This window comes from Neomonachus schauinslandi, chromosome 7, assembly GCF_002201575.2.
Source record: "Neomonachus schauinslandi chromosome 7, ASM220157v2, whole genome shotgun sequence".
Lineage (NCBI taxonomy): Eukaryota > Metazoa > Chordata > Mammalia > Carnivora > Phocidae > Neomonachus > Neomonachus schauinslandi.
In genome coordinates, this window is record NC_058409.1 from 20,465,506 (window position 1) to 20,481,917 (window position 16,412).

A 16,412-nucleotide genomic window follows, 5' to 3' on the forward strand; every position below is an offset into this window, starting at 1 on the left:
ATTTTCAATAAACACAGCTCCATTTTTTTCAGTTGTTCAGGCCCTAAACCTTGGGGTCAGTCTTTGACTCCTTACTGTCATCCCGTATTCAATCCAGTAATAAAGTCAGTCACTTCCATATCTGGAACGTGACCCCTCACCACTGCCTCCGTGAACATGAGCCAAGCCACGGCCACCTCTCTCCTGGACCACTGCAACGGCTTCCTAACTCAGCTCTTCACTTCAGTCCTTGACCTGACGACAGTCGACTTTCCCCACCATACCCAGAATATCCCTTCAGAAGTATTTCCAATGGCTCACCTTCTCAGTCAGAGTAATATTTCAAGTCCTTAGTATGGCCTACAATATGTAGTTTTCATACCTGGATGCACATGAGAATCATTTGGACAACTTTTAATTATTTTATTTTATTTTTCTCTCTTTTTTTTTTTTCATTTTGTTTTTTGTTGCTGAATCTCAGGTGCGGAGAGATGAGCTAAGTCTTGGTTCTGTTCTTACTAAGTTTGCATTCATTCATGCTTCCTCCCGCCCCCTGCCCCACTCTCTCTCTTATCCTCATCCCCTACCCAACCATCTGAATGTGTTTAATCATATCTTCTTTTGCCTATGTTCTTATAAAATGAGTATTTTTGTTTCCATGAGCACATTTTAAATTTACATAAATGGTATTTTGTCACAGATCTCATTCCATTTTTATTATATGCAATCTGTCAACTCTATGGGGTGCCCAATTGTCATTTTAAATCTGTCTACTCTCCAGAAATGGTTTCTAAGTCCCTGCTACCACAAGTACTGTGGCAGTCAATGTCTTTACCCATGTCTGTGCATGGGCCTGTCAGTTCCTTTCTTTGCTGTCTAGAGACAGGGGAGAAACTGCTGGTTCACAGAGTTTCCATATTCTTAGGCCTCAGTGTCAGGAAATACAGTTACTGTCATTTACCATCTGCATCCAATGGAACTTTCCAATTTTTTATAATAACTTTGAAAATAATTTACAGGAAAAAAAGGCACAGTGAAACAACTTCACTAGAAATTCTAATAACAATTTAATCATCTCTAATTCAAATTTTTATTCCCGATTTTCTTGGTTTTGGACCAAATTTTCTTGGTCTTGGAGAGATACATGCCTGAGATGGTCCTATGAACACAATTACCTGCCCATTGGCTGCCATGCATGAACCTGAAACAGATTCATTTTGCAAAAGCTGATTACACATTTCAAACACATCTCTAATGGCTTCTAACTTATCATTACTTCTTAGGTTCTTTTTCTTGTATCATTAATACACAACGTCTGATGACATTTTTGAAAACTGTGACAGGTCCTCATTTTGATGATGAGAGGACAGCTGTTTGCTCCACAAATTAAAAAAAAACAACAAATTTAATTTGTAGATTTATCAATACCAGCTAGGATAACCAACCCAATGATTTTTCTACATCCCATATTTCCTTTTAATAACCTTTGTCTAAATACCTGCACCTTCATCATTAGCCCACTTATGAACCAAATCAATTACACTTAGGGTATAAAAGAATAAAGAGACCTGGGAGGGATGACTCAGGTGCTTGTCAAATACTGCATGCTGAGGTTCTTCCTACTAAGAGACGAGAAGACCGTATTTTCTCTGTCTACAGAAGTCTACTATTCACTCACTCTTTGACTCCTGAATTTGAAAAATCTCTTCTAGGATGTTGGTCTCTGAAGACTAGCAGCAGCCCGGCATTTGGCTTCAATGATCGATTTCACCATCATTGGAATCTAGACTGGAGTCTATGTTGCATTCATCTCCCGATCCATCTGACACCTGGGAAATGTTTTTCACACCCTATTTTCTTCTCTTTGCCATATGGCCAGAAAGTGAAAACTTCTGAATTCTCAACTGTGTTCAATACATGCTTAAAGAAGATTCCAAATATAGTGTCTCCAGTGTTCTTTCATACCTTCTTGGAAGATGATGCCACCCCCTGAGCCACACAACACAGTAAGAAAACTGAAGATTACAAAATGGTGACATTTTTTTCACTATTATGTCAAACCTTCTGGGTGATGGCATGATTTTCCACTTTATTATTTTTATCTTTGTTTTTAGCATCATTGGACCTAACTGATAAGTAATGATGAAATAAAACCTAAAATAATAAAATGGAAAATGGAAAATAAGATCACCAACATCTCATACTGCATCTTAGACTCAGAGGAGGGTCTAATGGGCCATTATAGTATTTGTGAGATAGAATGAGTCTCCGTCCTTTGGAAGACCTCTAAGAAAAAAATAAGGCCACGAAATATCAATCCACACAAACAGAACTGCTCTACAGAGAAACTTAAAACCTAAGTTGATGATATGCTGACAGTTAATCTGGGTACCGTTTTCCAAGAATATTCTCTGCAAGGCTACCCTGATCTTCACTTCTACCTGGAGAACAGAGGGCCCTTGAGGTCCATGTTCCTAGCAACACTTTACATCATCCAGGTTGCTGAAGTTTTGTCAGTCTGTTAGGCATAAAGTGATAGTTACATAGTTGTTTTGATTTATTCTTGTTACTAAAGCCTTTGGGCGTTTGCTCATTATGTTTGTTCACTTTTGCAGTACTCCCTTCTATCAGCAGCCTGTCCGTAGCCTTTGCTTCAACAAAGTTTTTAAGCAATACTGAAGTGCCAATGACTCAATTTCTGGGCATGAAGCAGTCATCAGCAGATTTTTACAGTTCCAAATGGGATTTTACTGCGTAGCTAGGGTTGAGAGCCACTTTGCAATCGAAGTGATTGCTCCTTCTCTGATTCCTCCCTTTCTCTTGGAAGGTAAACGTGACAAGAGTAACCATATATATATACTGGTAATCTGGAGTTTGTTAAGGGAAAGGACAATTTTGTTTTCAAATTAATTACAGCAAACACTCACCCCAGTGCACTACCATGAAAGTGTGGGTATTTAACTCTACGTAGTTCTGTTTGTTTCACTTACCAACACAACCCACACCAGTGGGGTTCAGCTGGAAATCCGGGGGGCAGTTACACTCGTAGCGACCAGGAGTGTTGACACATAGGCCATTCACACAGTTTATGGGATCCGCACACTCATCAATATCTAGGAAAAGCATTTAAAATGCCCATATTAACATCTTTACTTTCTCTCTGCACACGGCTGTTTCTAAGAATTTGGCGGAATCTTTGCAAGTTATTAAAGATCTTTGGCAAGGCCTCAGCACAGTGGAATAGAGATCAAATCCTTGTATAGACCTACAACAGGTTCCACAGATCAACCACATGGTACTCAGGACAGTTATCATTTAATATCTTTAATAAATAATAATTAGATGTTGGGATTCTGAAGAAGAAAAAATGTTACCATCTGCTTAACTACAATGATGTATAGACTTATGTACATACACAAGCACTACATACATTTATACAAAGAAACAGTTTCCTAGTTTCATGTTAGATATTTTATATTAAGTTATTTATATAAAATATATCAATTCCACAGTTAAAAATAAATGTGTCAGAATGTAATTTTTTTTTCAAAAAATTACATAAGGTATAAAGCAGGCTAAGCAGAGGGCTGAGCAGAAATTTGAGGAATTTTTATACTTCGCACAAAATAGTCACCTCAACTAATAAGAACCCAATCAAACCCTTTATTGGCCATACCTGTGCAGTTCCCTCCGGTTCTGTCCAATTCATAACCATCATCACAGATACAATGAAACATTCCAGGCAAATTATTACATGTTCCAAACACACAAATATTTTGGAAGGAGCACTCATCAATATCTGAGGATTAAAAAAAATAATCATCTCTTCTGTACAAAGACATTTTGATTTAATTTATATCACATTAATAAATTTTTTCTGTCTCGAACCATGAGAGACGATGGACTCTGAAAAACAAACTGAGGGTTCTAGAGGGGAGGGGGGTGGGAGGATGGGTTAGCCTGGTGGTGGGTATTGAGGAGGGCACATTCTGCATGGAGCACTGGGTGTTATGCACAAACAATGAATCATGGAACACTACATCTAAAACTAATGATGTAATGTATGGGGATTAACATAAGAATAAAAAAAAATTTTTTTTCTGTCTCCCCAGACGTTTTTATGTAGTAAAAAATTTTCTTTGTCTTTGACTAGGTAGACCACATAAATGGCAAACAACTAATGTTCATCTATGGAACAAAGGTCTAAAAGAAACATTTTATTTTACTGAGCATTTTAACTAACTGTCTTGGGTTATACTATGCTTTAAAAAAAGAAAGAATTTGCCTAAGGCATAAAAATAAAAAACCAAATATGAACATGTCAATGGCATGAGACTGTAAAAAATTAAACATAAAAACAAATTCCAAGATTCTAATAACTTAGTACAAACACGTTTTATAAACATCCATAACATACAAAGTATAGAGCATATTTTAAATATTAAAGATATCATTAAAATTATTTACTTTTTAAAAAAACTTTTTCTTATTCTACAATCTAATAATCTGTTACCATAAACTTAGTTTTAAATAGGGAAATAATTTTTTCTAATAGCATGTAATAAGATCAACCATTGCTCTACGTTCTTACAAATTTCATTAAAATGTCTCCATTGAATTGAAGTCATAAATTCGGCTTATGAAACTCTTCCATGAAGCTTTAATTCGGTCCATAAGGGAGAAGTTACCCCTCCTCATGCATATGAAAATGAAGGCATCTATGTGTGTGTCCAGCTGTAGAAATAATCTATACTTCTACTTGCAGGAAGAAGATGGACATTTCTGTACACAAATGACCTCAAACTCTGAGAAGGCAGAGCGGGTGTGGCATTTTAGGCCAAACGAGACCAGTCAAGCTAACGTGCTATTGAAAGACCGTTACGTATGAAGTTTAAAAGGTCTGCTGGTCATTCATCATAGTTAAGAAAGAATGAGCTTCAACTATATTAGATTTCAAGTGTGGTCCAAACTTTGTTTAGAAGATCAACTGATGTATCAATGTGTCTTTTCTTGTGTTGAGGCTATAAACACAGTTACTCACTTTATGCAAATGAATAAGTAAGACTCATTAAACTCATTTATAATTGAATGGTGTTAATCTAGAAGTGAAAATGGAACGGTATTATCAGCCCTCTTCATGTGCATTTTACTTTTAAATGAACTTTATTAGAAATAACTTCCATTTAAATAATGTAATACTTGTTGACACAAGTGAAGGTATTTCAGAATACGGTCTTGTTTTTGTTTAAATTGATGCATACTCAGAAATTCAAACAATACAGAAAAGTGTGGACAGCAAATAGAAAACAAAGAAAATAATACACAAATAAGGTGGCAAAAGCAGAGTGAAGCTGAAAAAATTTCTATGCAACAGATCAATTTGTTTTTATCTCCGTAGTTTCTGATACTTTCTAAAGTTAAGAATTGATGAAAAACACTAAAAACTGATGCTCTTTTCCCCTTACGTCAAAATTCAAATATAATTTCGAGACAGTATTAATGGCTTCTGTGCCATGAATTATAAGAAAATTAGCATTCACATATGCTTCCAACTCATTTTTGTTATTTCTATAATTTTCACTTTTTCAATGTTTATGGCATTTACCATAATCTCTGAAGTATCTAGTACTGATTCTTAAAGGAATCAGTAAGGCTTTTACTGCAACTCCTACATTTCTCTCTCGAATGGTGTTGCACGGCTAAGTTTTTTTTCCCCAAGAAGGGAGGGCCCACAGGTGTTTTCTGTGTGCATTATTTCACATGTGAGAATACGCCTATTGTTTTCATAACTGACTAACTGCTGAGGTAGAACATCTTCATATGTGTCCTCAGGATTCTGTGGGCCTCGTTCTTGTGTCTTCTGGTATTGAATGTTTTGGTTTTGTTCACGACATTCCTTTTCCATCTAGAGCCTGAAGAATCCTTCTCTACGGCTTAAGTCAACAAAAGTAGTAAGGCTAAGTCTCTGGTCTTATGATTTACCTTTTTCTCTAACATTCAGTGCTTTCTTCCATTTTGGGGAAATGTTTGGCTGTTCAATACTTTTTTCTATTCATTTATTTTGGGCTCTCTACTTCAGAGACACCAATAATACTTCCGTTTACGGTCTTTGTCTTTTCTCTCACAGTGCTAAGTTCCTCCCCCTCTCCCATTCTGACTTTTCTGTCCACCTCTTCTTTTTGTTCATTCTCTATGCTGCTCATTACATTTTTACCTGTGTCTTTCCTATTCTCTGCTGTTTCTATTGAATAGGTCTCTAATTTTGCTGTGTTTGTTTCCCATAGCTCTGCAATTTCCCCTTTTGCCTTTTGTCTTTTCTTGCTTCTATAATCTCTTTGAACTTGTTCACTCATATTTATGCTCACATTAAAGTCATCTATGGCACAAAGTACCTGTGGGAAATCTGCTTTCATTCCTTGGGTGAATTTCTTCTACTCTGGGTTGGTTCTCTCCTTTTTGTGTATTCTTTTACTGTTGTTCCACATGGCACCTGCAAGCTTGCTGTTGCTTACTTTCAACTTGTGTACACGCTACTTGGTCAGCCCTTTTATGAGTTTTTATATACTCTGGAACAGTTTAGATAGAGTATCTGGACATACCCCCCTCCTTATCTGGGCGTTATTTGGAAGACAAGTTGGGATATGGATTTCATTAAAGCTGCTATTCTGTTAGCCTAAGGTGGGAAGGAGTGAGGATGAAAATGGGAGGCTGTGTGCTCTTCTGCTGATACACCTGGCCTCTCTTCTCTCTCCACACATGACACCAAATGGTCTGTATCCATGTTTACTCCACTGATGATGGAGTCCTAGCCTGTTCCTGAGGGGCTTCCTCCAGGTTTTGTATTCTCTCATTTTTGTGGAGAATGTTGGGAAACGGCCAAATGCGGCAAGTTTTGGGGCTCTAAAGAAACTCTGAGAATTTGTGGTGAGAAGTAGAGGCTGAGTGGAAAATGTTGATCAGACAGTCAGTTCAGAGGGGCATATGTTATCAGATGGGAGGGTCTCAAGAAATCAAATTAGTGAATACAGGAGAAACTGTCTAAATGAGACAAAACCTGTGGGGAAAGATAAGACAACATCAAGGAGAAAGAGGCAGAACCATGGAATTACATTTTGGGATCTCAAAATTTGGCATTTGTCTAAGTGGGGCAGGGTCTCACTGAGGATGAATTACTTGTGTGCCCCTCTCCCTTCTCCTGGCAGGAGACGTTGCCCTCCCTGGCAATGATACACTGAAAAACCAACACATGAAGTACGTACAGTGAACACAAACTACCTAGCATCACCTCAGGGAAGGCCTGGGGAGAAGTTCTCGAAGGGCCAAGGCCTCAGATAAAGGAGTAGGATTATGGAGGGGAAATTATTAGGCACAAAGAACTAATTTTCTGAAATTTTATGTTGGCCAAAGTACCTGACTACTGCTGACTTGTTCCTTTTCCTACCAACTCTTGTCAAGTCGAAATGAGTAATAAACCATGTAAACCCAAAACCACATTGACTCACATTTTTTACTAATTAACTTTGGTGCTTACATGAAATCAGGACCAGGGGGAAAAAATGAAGCTCACTCTACAGTGGCCTTTATGAGATGCATTAGATTCTGCTCAATCTAACAGATCATTGTCGAAGCATGAATGCTTTCGGTTTCCGGTATCATCTTCCCCAGGGTTTACTATTCATTCTCTTGGTCTGATTCTCTAAAAATTGGTGGGTATGTATTGAAACTTCCATGACCTTTTAAGCACACCTTCTTCCTTCAGTACCACTTCAGGTAGTAAGATGGAGAGAGGCTCTATTCTGAGCCATTCTAGATGGTCTGATTTGTTTTTGTCTGGTTGCCACTGGTGAACTGTGTGTGTGTGTGTGTGCGTGTGTGTGTATGCTGATATTTGCCATTTCTGTTCATTTGATTAGATGCTAGTAGGGAGAGCCAGTAATCTGGTTTAATTTTATCTTTGCCCAGCACTTAGCCTGAGTTACCTTTTTAAAGGTTTTCTATGAATCACTAGTTTTGTTAAAGCCTTCTGGTTCCTTAATTGTTTTTAATCTTTTTCCTTTCTTCGTCTGTATTTGCATGGACTCCAAATGAACAGTGAGGACCCAAACGATATATAAAGCAAACTGAGTCTCTGAGAGGAAATCCCATTCTTTTTCTTGGAGAGCTATGGCATTAGTCACAAGTCTCATTTCTAGGAAAGAGGGATGACGTCACCAGTTAAGGGAAGGACACACTGCTCTTAGGCAAAAGGTGCAGGCCTTGATGAGTTCCCGGGGAGGACTTCCAGTCCCAGACAGATAGACAGACAGACGGCAGACTGAAACATGAAGGTAAAACATGAAGGTAAAACACAAGCTACTGAGGTTTTCGTAAACACATTACGTAGCAGTGATTGGGGGAGATAGCATCTCCTATGTTTAAAAAGCTGAATAGTTTTTCCACATGTCATTCATTTAGTAATAAAAAAAAAAGAAATGGTTAAAAAGAAAAAAAAAAAAAAAGGAATGCGCCAAACTTCCAACTGTTGGCTCTTGGCCAGGAAAACTTCATAAGAGATGAAAGCCGCCTTCATCATTATTCATTCGGCAGAATAATCCATGCTTAAACGAATGACTTTTATATGTACAGCATGTGCTGTGTATTCTGCTTCCAGGTGGAGCCTGTTCCAGCCCTTTTTGTGGTTGCGTGTGCTGGAGCTGATCCAGCTTGGCAACGAGCTGGAGTCGCAGGGACCCACCTTGGCAGGACCTGCTGTCGGAGGCTGGAGTGAAGCCCATCTCGCACTCGCAGCGATAGGCACCCGGGACGTTGAGGCACTGCCCGTTTTCGCAGAGGTTGATGTTTTCTGCGCACTCATCGACATCTGTGGGAGAAGCAGATGACATCTCTGTTGAGTTCCCCACATCGTGACACGGCTTCACTGGCTTGAGCTGGCGCTCACGAACATGAACCGATACCCAGTCGTGTTCCCCTAAACAAGCGTGTACAGCTGGCTAACAGAGCTGTTTAGCCTAAACCTGACATTCCATCATCACCCAATTAACAGGAGGAGGGCAGGTGTCTCTCGGATATTAGTTCTGTCATGCCAACTTGATGCATCAGTATTATACCAACATCACCGACAGATGACCAAGAACACTGAAATTAATCTTAAAAGGGTGTCTCTTCTAAGATTATAATGTTTTCAAGTGAACGAACAACTTGTTTCGTCACTAGTTCAATGAATTGTTTAAGCAAATCAGAGCTACTCTATGAGAGTTTTTTCATGTCACTATGACTGTATTAAAATACTTCTCTCTTAATTACGCAAATGAGCAGGATTCACAGACCATTTATATAACCCTATCAAATTGAAAAAGGGGGTAGTGCAGAAAGCAATGTTTATGGAGGGCCTAATATCTGCCAGGTAGAGGGCTAGCTGCCTGTCGAGCATGTTTTCGTTTAGTTCACCAGCCCTGTGCGGGTCAGAAGAGGAAGAACCTGAGGCTCAGAGCAGCTTCTGTGGCTGGGCCTGCATCTAAGTGCAGGTGCACCCGACACCAAGGCCACGCCCTTTCCTTCATACCCTGTTGTAGAGAAATGCAAAGAAAGGTGCAGTAAGCTAAGACTGAAAAGTAATGAAGCTTTAAATATTAAATAAGCATGTTTTCTTAAAGAAGCATCTGAAAGTGACGAGTCGGTGTTTTTGATGTCAATAATTAGACAAAAATTAGAGTCTGTCTTTTAATTGGGGGTTTAAAGTATGTGCTGAAATTCAACCGAAAACACCAATCTCCACAATCTTAAAAGCATCATACTTTAAGTCCAGCAAGCTGATGCAGTCATTCATAGGAGTATAATAAGGAGATGTCTTATTCTCAAGGAATGCAAAACGAAGAGCAGCTCAGTCGCAGCTAATGTTTATTGAACTCTTAGGATGTGTTTTCCTAAACCCTTCACTTGTGTGATTTCATTTCATCCTTTCAACACAATGTGACGACCTGAGATGCTGATGAGCACATGAACCAGTAGCGATTGGGTGCAACGTATATTGTATCCTAAGACACGAATAGTTTTCCCTCATGTCACTTATTTCGTAATAAAAATTGGAATGGGAATTCCCACCCCCTTTAACTACAGTTTTCTTTAAAGAGGGCAAGCTTATGGAGTGTTCCATGAAAACCATGCCAGAGCACACCTGAGGACTCTCACCCACCTGAGCAGGTAAAGCCATCTCCAGTGAACCCTTCAGAGCAGGCACATCGGTAGGAGCCCGGGGTATTTACACACTGAGCATTGATGCTACACTGGTGGGTTCCGTTCGAACATTCATCCAGATCTGCATGCCAAGAGAACAGAGCGATCAAGTTCAGAAACGAAAATAGAACCTTTAAACACACAGACAGATTTTCATTGGTCTTAATTTAAGTGTACAGTGGACAAGTGGGATTTGTTTTAGTTTACTTGTAAGGTCACAATTCTAATTCTCTAAGATCTCAGACCCACAATCCAAAATGTTCGTTCTACAAACAGGGGCTAAAATGATTAATAAAAGTATTTGTGAGATATCTAATAAGCTAGAATTTTAATGGTTAAAAGGTAAATCGGTGCTAGATTTCCATGAATTCCACTGGGCATAGACGTGATCACTGGTTCCTTTATCCCTAAAAAAGGGTCAATTTCTAAATTCAGGGACTGAATTTCAGAGCAGGATAATTAGCAAAGAGTTTTCAAGTTCCTTTAACAGATGAGGAAAACAAGATCTGATTCTTGATCTCGCAGAGTCTAGTCTAGTAGAAATGACACAAGCTAAACAAAGAAATATTGGCTATGTCAAATAGGTTGTATGTTCCATGAAGAAAAGGGAATAAAACGGGCCTCTCATTTGGGCTGCAGGAACAAGGAAGGGTCCCCCTGGGGAAGGAGTTCTCAGTGAACTTCACACCGGAACGATGAGTCGGAGTTAGTGTGCTGCCCAGAAGCAGGGAACGGTATTTCTTCCCTAGGGAACAGCACATTTAGAGATGCTGAGGAGGAAAAGAGCTCGATGTGATAAAAGACACCGGAGGAGCCAGAATGACAGAACATAGGAGCTGGTACTGATGGAAGCTGAAGCTGGAGAGCTATGGGAGGAGGCTGCAGGCTCGTGTAAACCACGGGAAGGAAGCTACATTTTATCCTCAATTTGAGGATTCAAATGATAATTTAAAGAGATCAGATTCATGGGTTAAAAGATCTGTCTGGCTGCTATGTGGAGAACAGATTAAAGGACCAGCAAGGCAATGAGCAGACACGTGAGGATGTTCTTTTTGCCTCAGAGAGAGGCAGAGACGGGGAGGTGGGGGGGGGGGGGGGCGCAGGGAGGGAGGGAGAATGGCTGAGAGTAGAGCAGGGGGATGGACATGGAAAGAAGAGAATGAATTTGCACGATGATTTGGAGTAGAAGTACTTGGACACAGTTAAATCTTTTGTAGTTTGCAGTAGTTGGCCAGAGTGATGGATGGACAAGGACAAAAAGGGGAAGGCTAGAAAAGAGAAAATATGGGGCCAGAAAATAGGAATGGGGGATATGGCTGAAAAAAAACCCCCTGTGAGATTAATGATAGGAGTGACGGCTAGACCAGAACTGGGTAGCTGAGTGAACTGAATAATGCCATCAGGGAACGTTACTTAGCAAAGTTATTTGGAAAGTATGATCGTTTCTATTCACAGTCAGCTCCTACACATTAGACAAGTATAAAACAACTGAACGGCCAAGAGAGTATACTCCAACTAACTGACAATATTGTTAACAGATCTTAAGGCTCTCCCCTTCAATGCTTACTGCTGGCTTACAAGGTTTTAGCGAGTAATCCTGGGGAGGTCAGTCGAGCTTGTTTTATTTTCTATTTTAAGTTGGCCTGGGTAATTCTAATCAGCCGGAACAATGCTTTGTTGGTAAAGCATGCACAACAGTTAAGCGTAGGAAGCAGCAGTACGTGTAGCCACGAAGGTGACAGACAGCCCCTCCACCCCCCCACCTCACAGCCAGGACAGACTCAGGAGACCCCAGCTCAGCAACTCAAAAGCCTGGAGAATAGCAACTGCCCTTCCTTCCAGTCTCCTCTGTCCCAGTCAGACCTCCTGGAATCCAGCAAAACCTTTTGCTTTCTCTGGAAGAGGAATTCTATTTTCTATGAAGAAGCTGGTACTGACCAGGTACAGACTCAGATTATCTGATAAAACCTTTCCATTTCCTTCACGTGTTACACTGGGTTTTAAGTCTCACTGATTGCTGTATGAAAAGACTGGAAAAACACATTAGTCATTTTTCATCGTACATCTGTTTGGACTTCTGGCTACACATCAAATAATTTTTACTGAACAACAACACATTAAAAAGCAGATGCCAAGGCATACTGCTGTGATGTGATAATTTATGCCAAGGTTAAAGGAAACTCTTAGGCAGGAATTACCTTGCAACTAAAGATAGTCTTTGATTTTCAAGAGAATAAATGAAAGACAAGGGCATATTCCTATTCAAGTACGTGTGTTAAGGACTGCGCAAAGAGCCTCAAAGAATTTCGTGTCTTAGCAAAGGACGTTCACATCTGCAAACTCACCAATACATTTGATGCCATTTCCAACCCAGCCTTCTCTGCAACTGCACTTGAAGCTTCCCGGGACGTTGAGACAGGAGGCATGCATGTCACAGTTGTGAGCACCAATTTCACACTCGTCCACATCTGAGAAGGCACAGTTAATATGATGAAAATTAAACACAAAGCTAATTAATTCTGCACAGGTAAAATTTTTAAGTAAACATGGAACTATCTAAGTTGGCACGGAAAAAAAAAAAAAACCACTAACATCATTTTTATTTTTAATTTTGTAGGCACTGACAAGATTTGGAAGTTCACGATCCGAGTCAAACAAGCCCTTCTCTACTAGAGGAAACTGCCAGTCACTTTCTGGTAGGACAGAGATACTCCCCCCAGGGAGATATGTGTGTCTGTCCCTCCCCACCTCACTGCCTGGGCCCAGACAAAACTCCATGCAGAGGGCATGTTTTATAAGATGTCAAAAGAAATCGCATTTCCAAAGTAAGACTCTCCTATTCTTTCCTATTAATATTTATTACATGTTTTTCATAAAGATTAAAACAAACCTGACTTTTAAAATAAGTAATAATTCTTGTTATTTTTAGAATCAATACAGTATAGTATAGAGTATTTGAAAACTATCATTTTAGTGTGTATTCATCTTTTATTTATTTGAGAATATGTAAAAATACTCACTGGAAATTTTATCTGGAAAATGAGCAGAAGCTTTTACCAGTACATAGGGATACACACACACATATACACACACATATACATACACGTAGATATATACATACTACATATGCGTAAACACATATGTGTGTATGAACTATGTAGCTTTGGTTCTCCAGAGCTCCCTAGAATAGAAAGAATAATCTTTTCTATCCAGCTCAATGATTACATGTTGTAGGTGCTGCAATCCTGGGCGCTCACACACATGCGTGCACACGCACAGAGCGACTGGCTTTGCTTCAACCTTCCTAGCGGTGAACACGCAGAGTACCCCCTTTTCCTCACTCGCCTGTCCCTGGAGGTGTTCATGTTAAGCGCCAGGCTGTGGTCCAAGCCACCCACCACCAGCCTTGAGCAAAATGCTACACGACAGCTTTAAATTGAACAACGAGGAAGACGTGGTCCAAAGCACTCACCTTGGGACTTCCCCGCCCGTTTTATGCAAAAGCTCAAAACTTAAATTTAACAGAGAAAGGAAACAAGAGACAAAGTGGATGGGGTAAGCAAAGAAAGAAAGTGAAGAAAGAAAAGAGAGGGTCAGCTGGGGCCAAAGTAAGAGAGGGCAAAAGCAAATAGAAAGAGAAGAGGGAAAAAGAGGGGAAGATGGGGGAAAGGAAGGCAAAGGGTCTAACTAGAAGTCTGCATTAATTCTGTCCAGTCAGAGGGACTGCAAAAACAAGCAACACATGGGATGGCTCCAGGTCTCCTGTGGGGGCCGCGGGCCTCCTAAGAAAGTGAACAGCAGCAGCGGCCCGGACCGCACGCCCCTGCCCCCACTCCCGACGGCGGACCACAGCCCACTCCGGCTGAGACACTGTGCCACCAGACAGGGGACACATCCTTCACACGTGCTCTGGGGCAGACACTCATTGCACGGTCACCACCTGGTGTGGGTCACGGTCTCACAGGTGCAAAGGAACCCATGATGTTGAAGGTTGGCCTCCGAAATAGGAGAAGCCAAAGCACACGGGGTCCTAGTTTGGGACCTACCTGTGCATCCTGTGGTCCCCTTCTTCACGGAATAACCCAGCTGACAGTGGCAGATGAAGGAGCCCTTGGTGTTCTCACATTCCCCAAACATGCAGATGTTTGAATTTAAGTCACACTCATTCACATCTAGAAAATTTATTTTCAACATTTTGGTTAGTACTTGTTCATCCTAGGAATGTGAAAGCTCTCGTTTAAACTGAAGAGCCTACTATCGAAATACACAGACTATTATGTTAAAACATGATCTATTTGCAAGACATAGTATTATTCTCTAGAGTTATGTTCAAATAGTTCTTCCGTTTCAGCTTTCCCATCTTGTAATACAGCTGCTTGAATTTTTAAAGTAAGTGAAAAAGCCTCTTCCTCTCGTGCTCGTAGGTCTGTGCACTCGTGTGTGTGTGTGTGCGCGCAGCGCAGATGTATGCGTGGCACTGATCCCGTACCCACCAATGCACGTTTTCATGTCCATTGAAGCCATGAAGCCGTCATAACACAGACACCTGTACTCCCCAGGAATGTTGGTACACTGGCCGCCATCACAGATGTCAGGCTTATTTTCACACTCGTCAATATCTGATGACAGAAAGTTAGCATTAAATAAAGACAAGAACGGCTCTGAGTAAGCTCAAACCCCGTGTCTGCGGTCCAGACCCCCTCCAAACACGGGGAGTGAGATTTGGGAGGTAACACCGGGGAGCTGTCCGCAGTGTACCTGCGCACGACCTCCCGTCGGGCATCAGGGCATAGCCCTCGCCGCAGCTGCATTCATAGCTGCCTTCTGAATTCGTGCACCGGGTGTCGCAGCCTCCATTCATGATCATACACTCGTCGATATCTGTGAAAACAACATTGCGACCCCGTGACTTATCAGACCTGCTTCCTTCAAAACAACAACAACAACAAAAAATAACGAAGGGAGATTTTCTTCTCTTTAAACAGATAATGCTTAGGGGCGCCTGGGTGGCTCAGCTGGTTAAGCGACCGCCTTCGGCTCGGGTCATGATCCTGGAGTCCCGGGATCGAGTCCCGCATCGGGCTCCCTGCTCGGCGGGGAGTCTGCTTCTCCCTCTGACCCTCCTCCCTCTCATGTGCTCTCTCTCTCATTCTCTCTCTCTCAAATAAATAAATAAAATCTTTAAAGAAATAAAAATAAAATAAATAAATAAATAAACAGATAATGCTTAAATGGCTTTGGATTTCTCTCCCCGCTATTGGGTTGGTTTATCTTTATATGATCGGTGTCTCTTAGCTCTTTCTACTTCCTTTTAGATAAGCATTCTATTGGACATGTAGCCCCAGGAGCCTAAGATTACAGAACTCAGAAATGCAGTAGTGATGGAGTTTAGGGTGTTTTCCATGACAAAACCAGAGACTCCTCTGCAAAACCACAAAACGATGGCATCCTACAGCTCTGTCCCCATTCTGAGAATCATGTTTAGGACAAAGGGCTTCCACTGGCTTCGTTATAGTGAGTTCAGCGCCAGGAGCTGACCTAGCCTGATTTGAGAAACGCAAGTTACAGACCCGTTTGGTGGATGCTGACCTGTACAGCCCTGCCGATCTGGCGTGGCCTGGTACCCGGGATTACAGGAGCACTGATAGGTTCCAATCATGTTCACACATTTCCCATTTCTACAGAGATTGTCACTCAGGGAGCATTCATTTATATCTATAAAAAGATACACAGCATTAATGTCTTTGCCGTAACCGTATCACTTAAAGTACCAAGGAATGTTGCACGTGACTACTGGTCCCCACGGTGGTTTGCGTACTTTTCAGGGAAGTAAGATGATCTCCTGGGGTGTTCAAAGGAAATACTGCAATCTGTATTTCTATCTAAGATGGTACCGTCCAGTAGAACTCTGTACACTGATGGGACTGTTCCGTATCTCTGCTATCCAGTACATAGCTGCTATTGAGCATTTGAAGCATGAACAAAATGATTAAGGAACTGAAATTTAAAAACATTTTTTAATTTAATTTTTTTAAAAAATAATCTCTTTGCCCAACATGGGGCTCAAACTCACAACCCCAAAATCAAGAGTCACATGGTCTACCAACGCAGCCAGCCCGGTGCCCCAGGAATTACATTTTTACCGTTACCAAATTTTAATTAAATTTAAGTAGCCACATCTGGATCGTGAACACGAGACC

At 40.8% G+C, this 16,412-nt stretch overlaps 1 protein-coding gene across 1 annotated transcript in view; it reads right to left on the reverse strand.

The window, feature by feature from the left end:
* FBN2 (fibrillin 2) overlaps positions 1–16,412 on the reverse strand; it is a 248,470-nt gene that overhangs the window by 51,760 nt on the left and 180,298 nt on the right. The window contains 9 exon segments of the mRNA XM_021701751.1: positions 2,970–3,092; positions 3,656–3,778; positions 8,714–8,839; positions 10,172–10,294; positions 12,558–12,680; positions 14,259–14,384; positions 14,706–14,831; positions 14,971–15,093; positions 15,802–15,927. Coding sequence (XP_021557426.1) covers positions 2,970–3,092; positions 3,656–3,778; positions 8,714–8,839; positions 10,172–10,294; positions 12,558–12,680; positions 14,259–14,384; positions 14,706–14,831; positions 14,971–15,093; positions 15,802–15,927 — 1,119 coding nt within the window.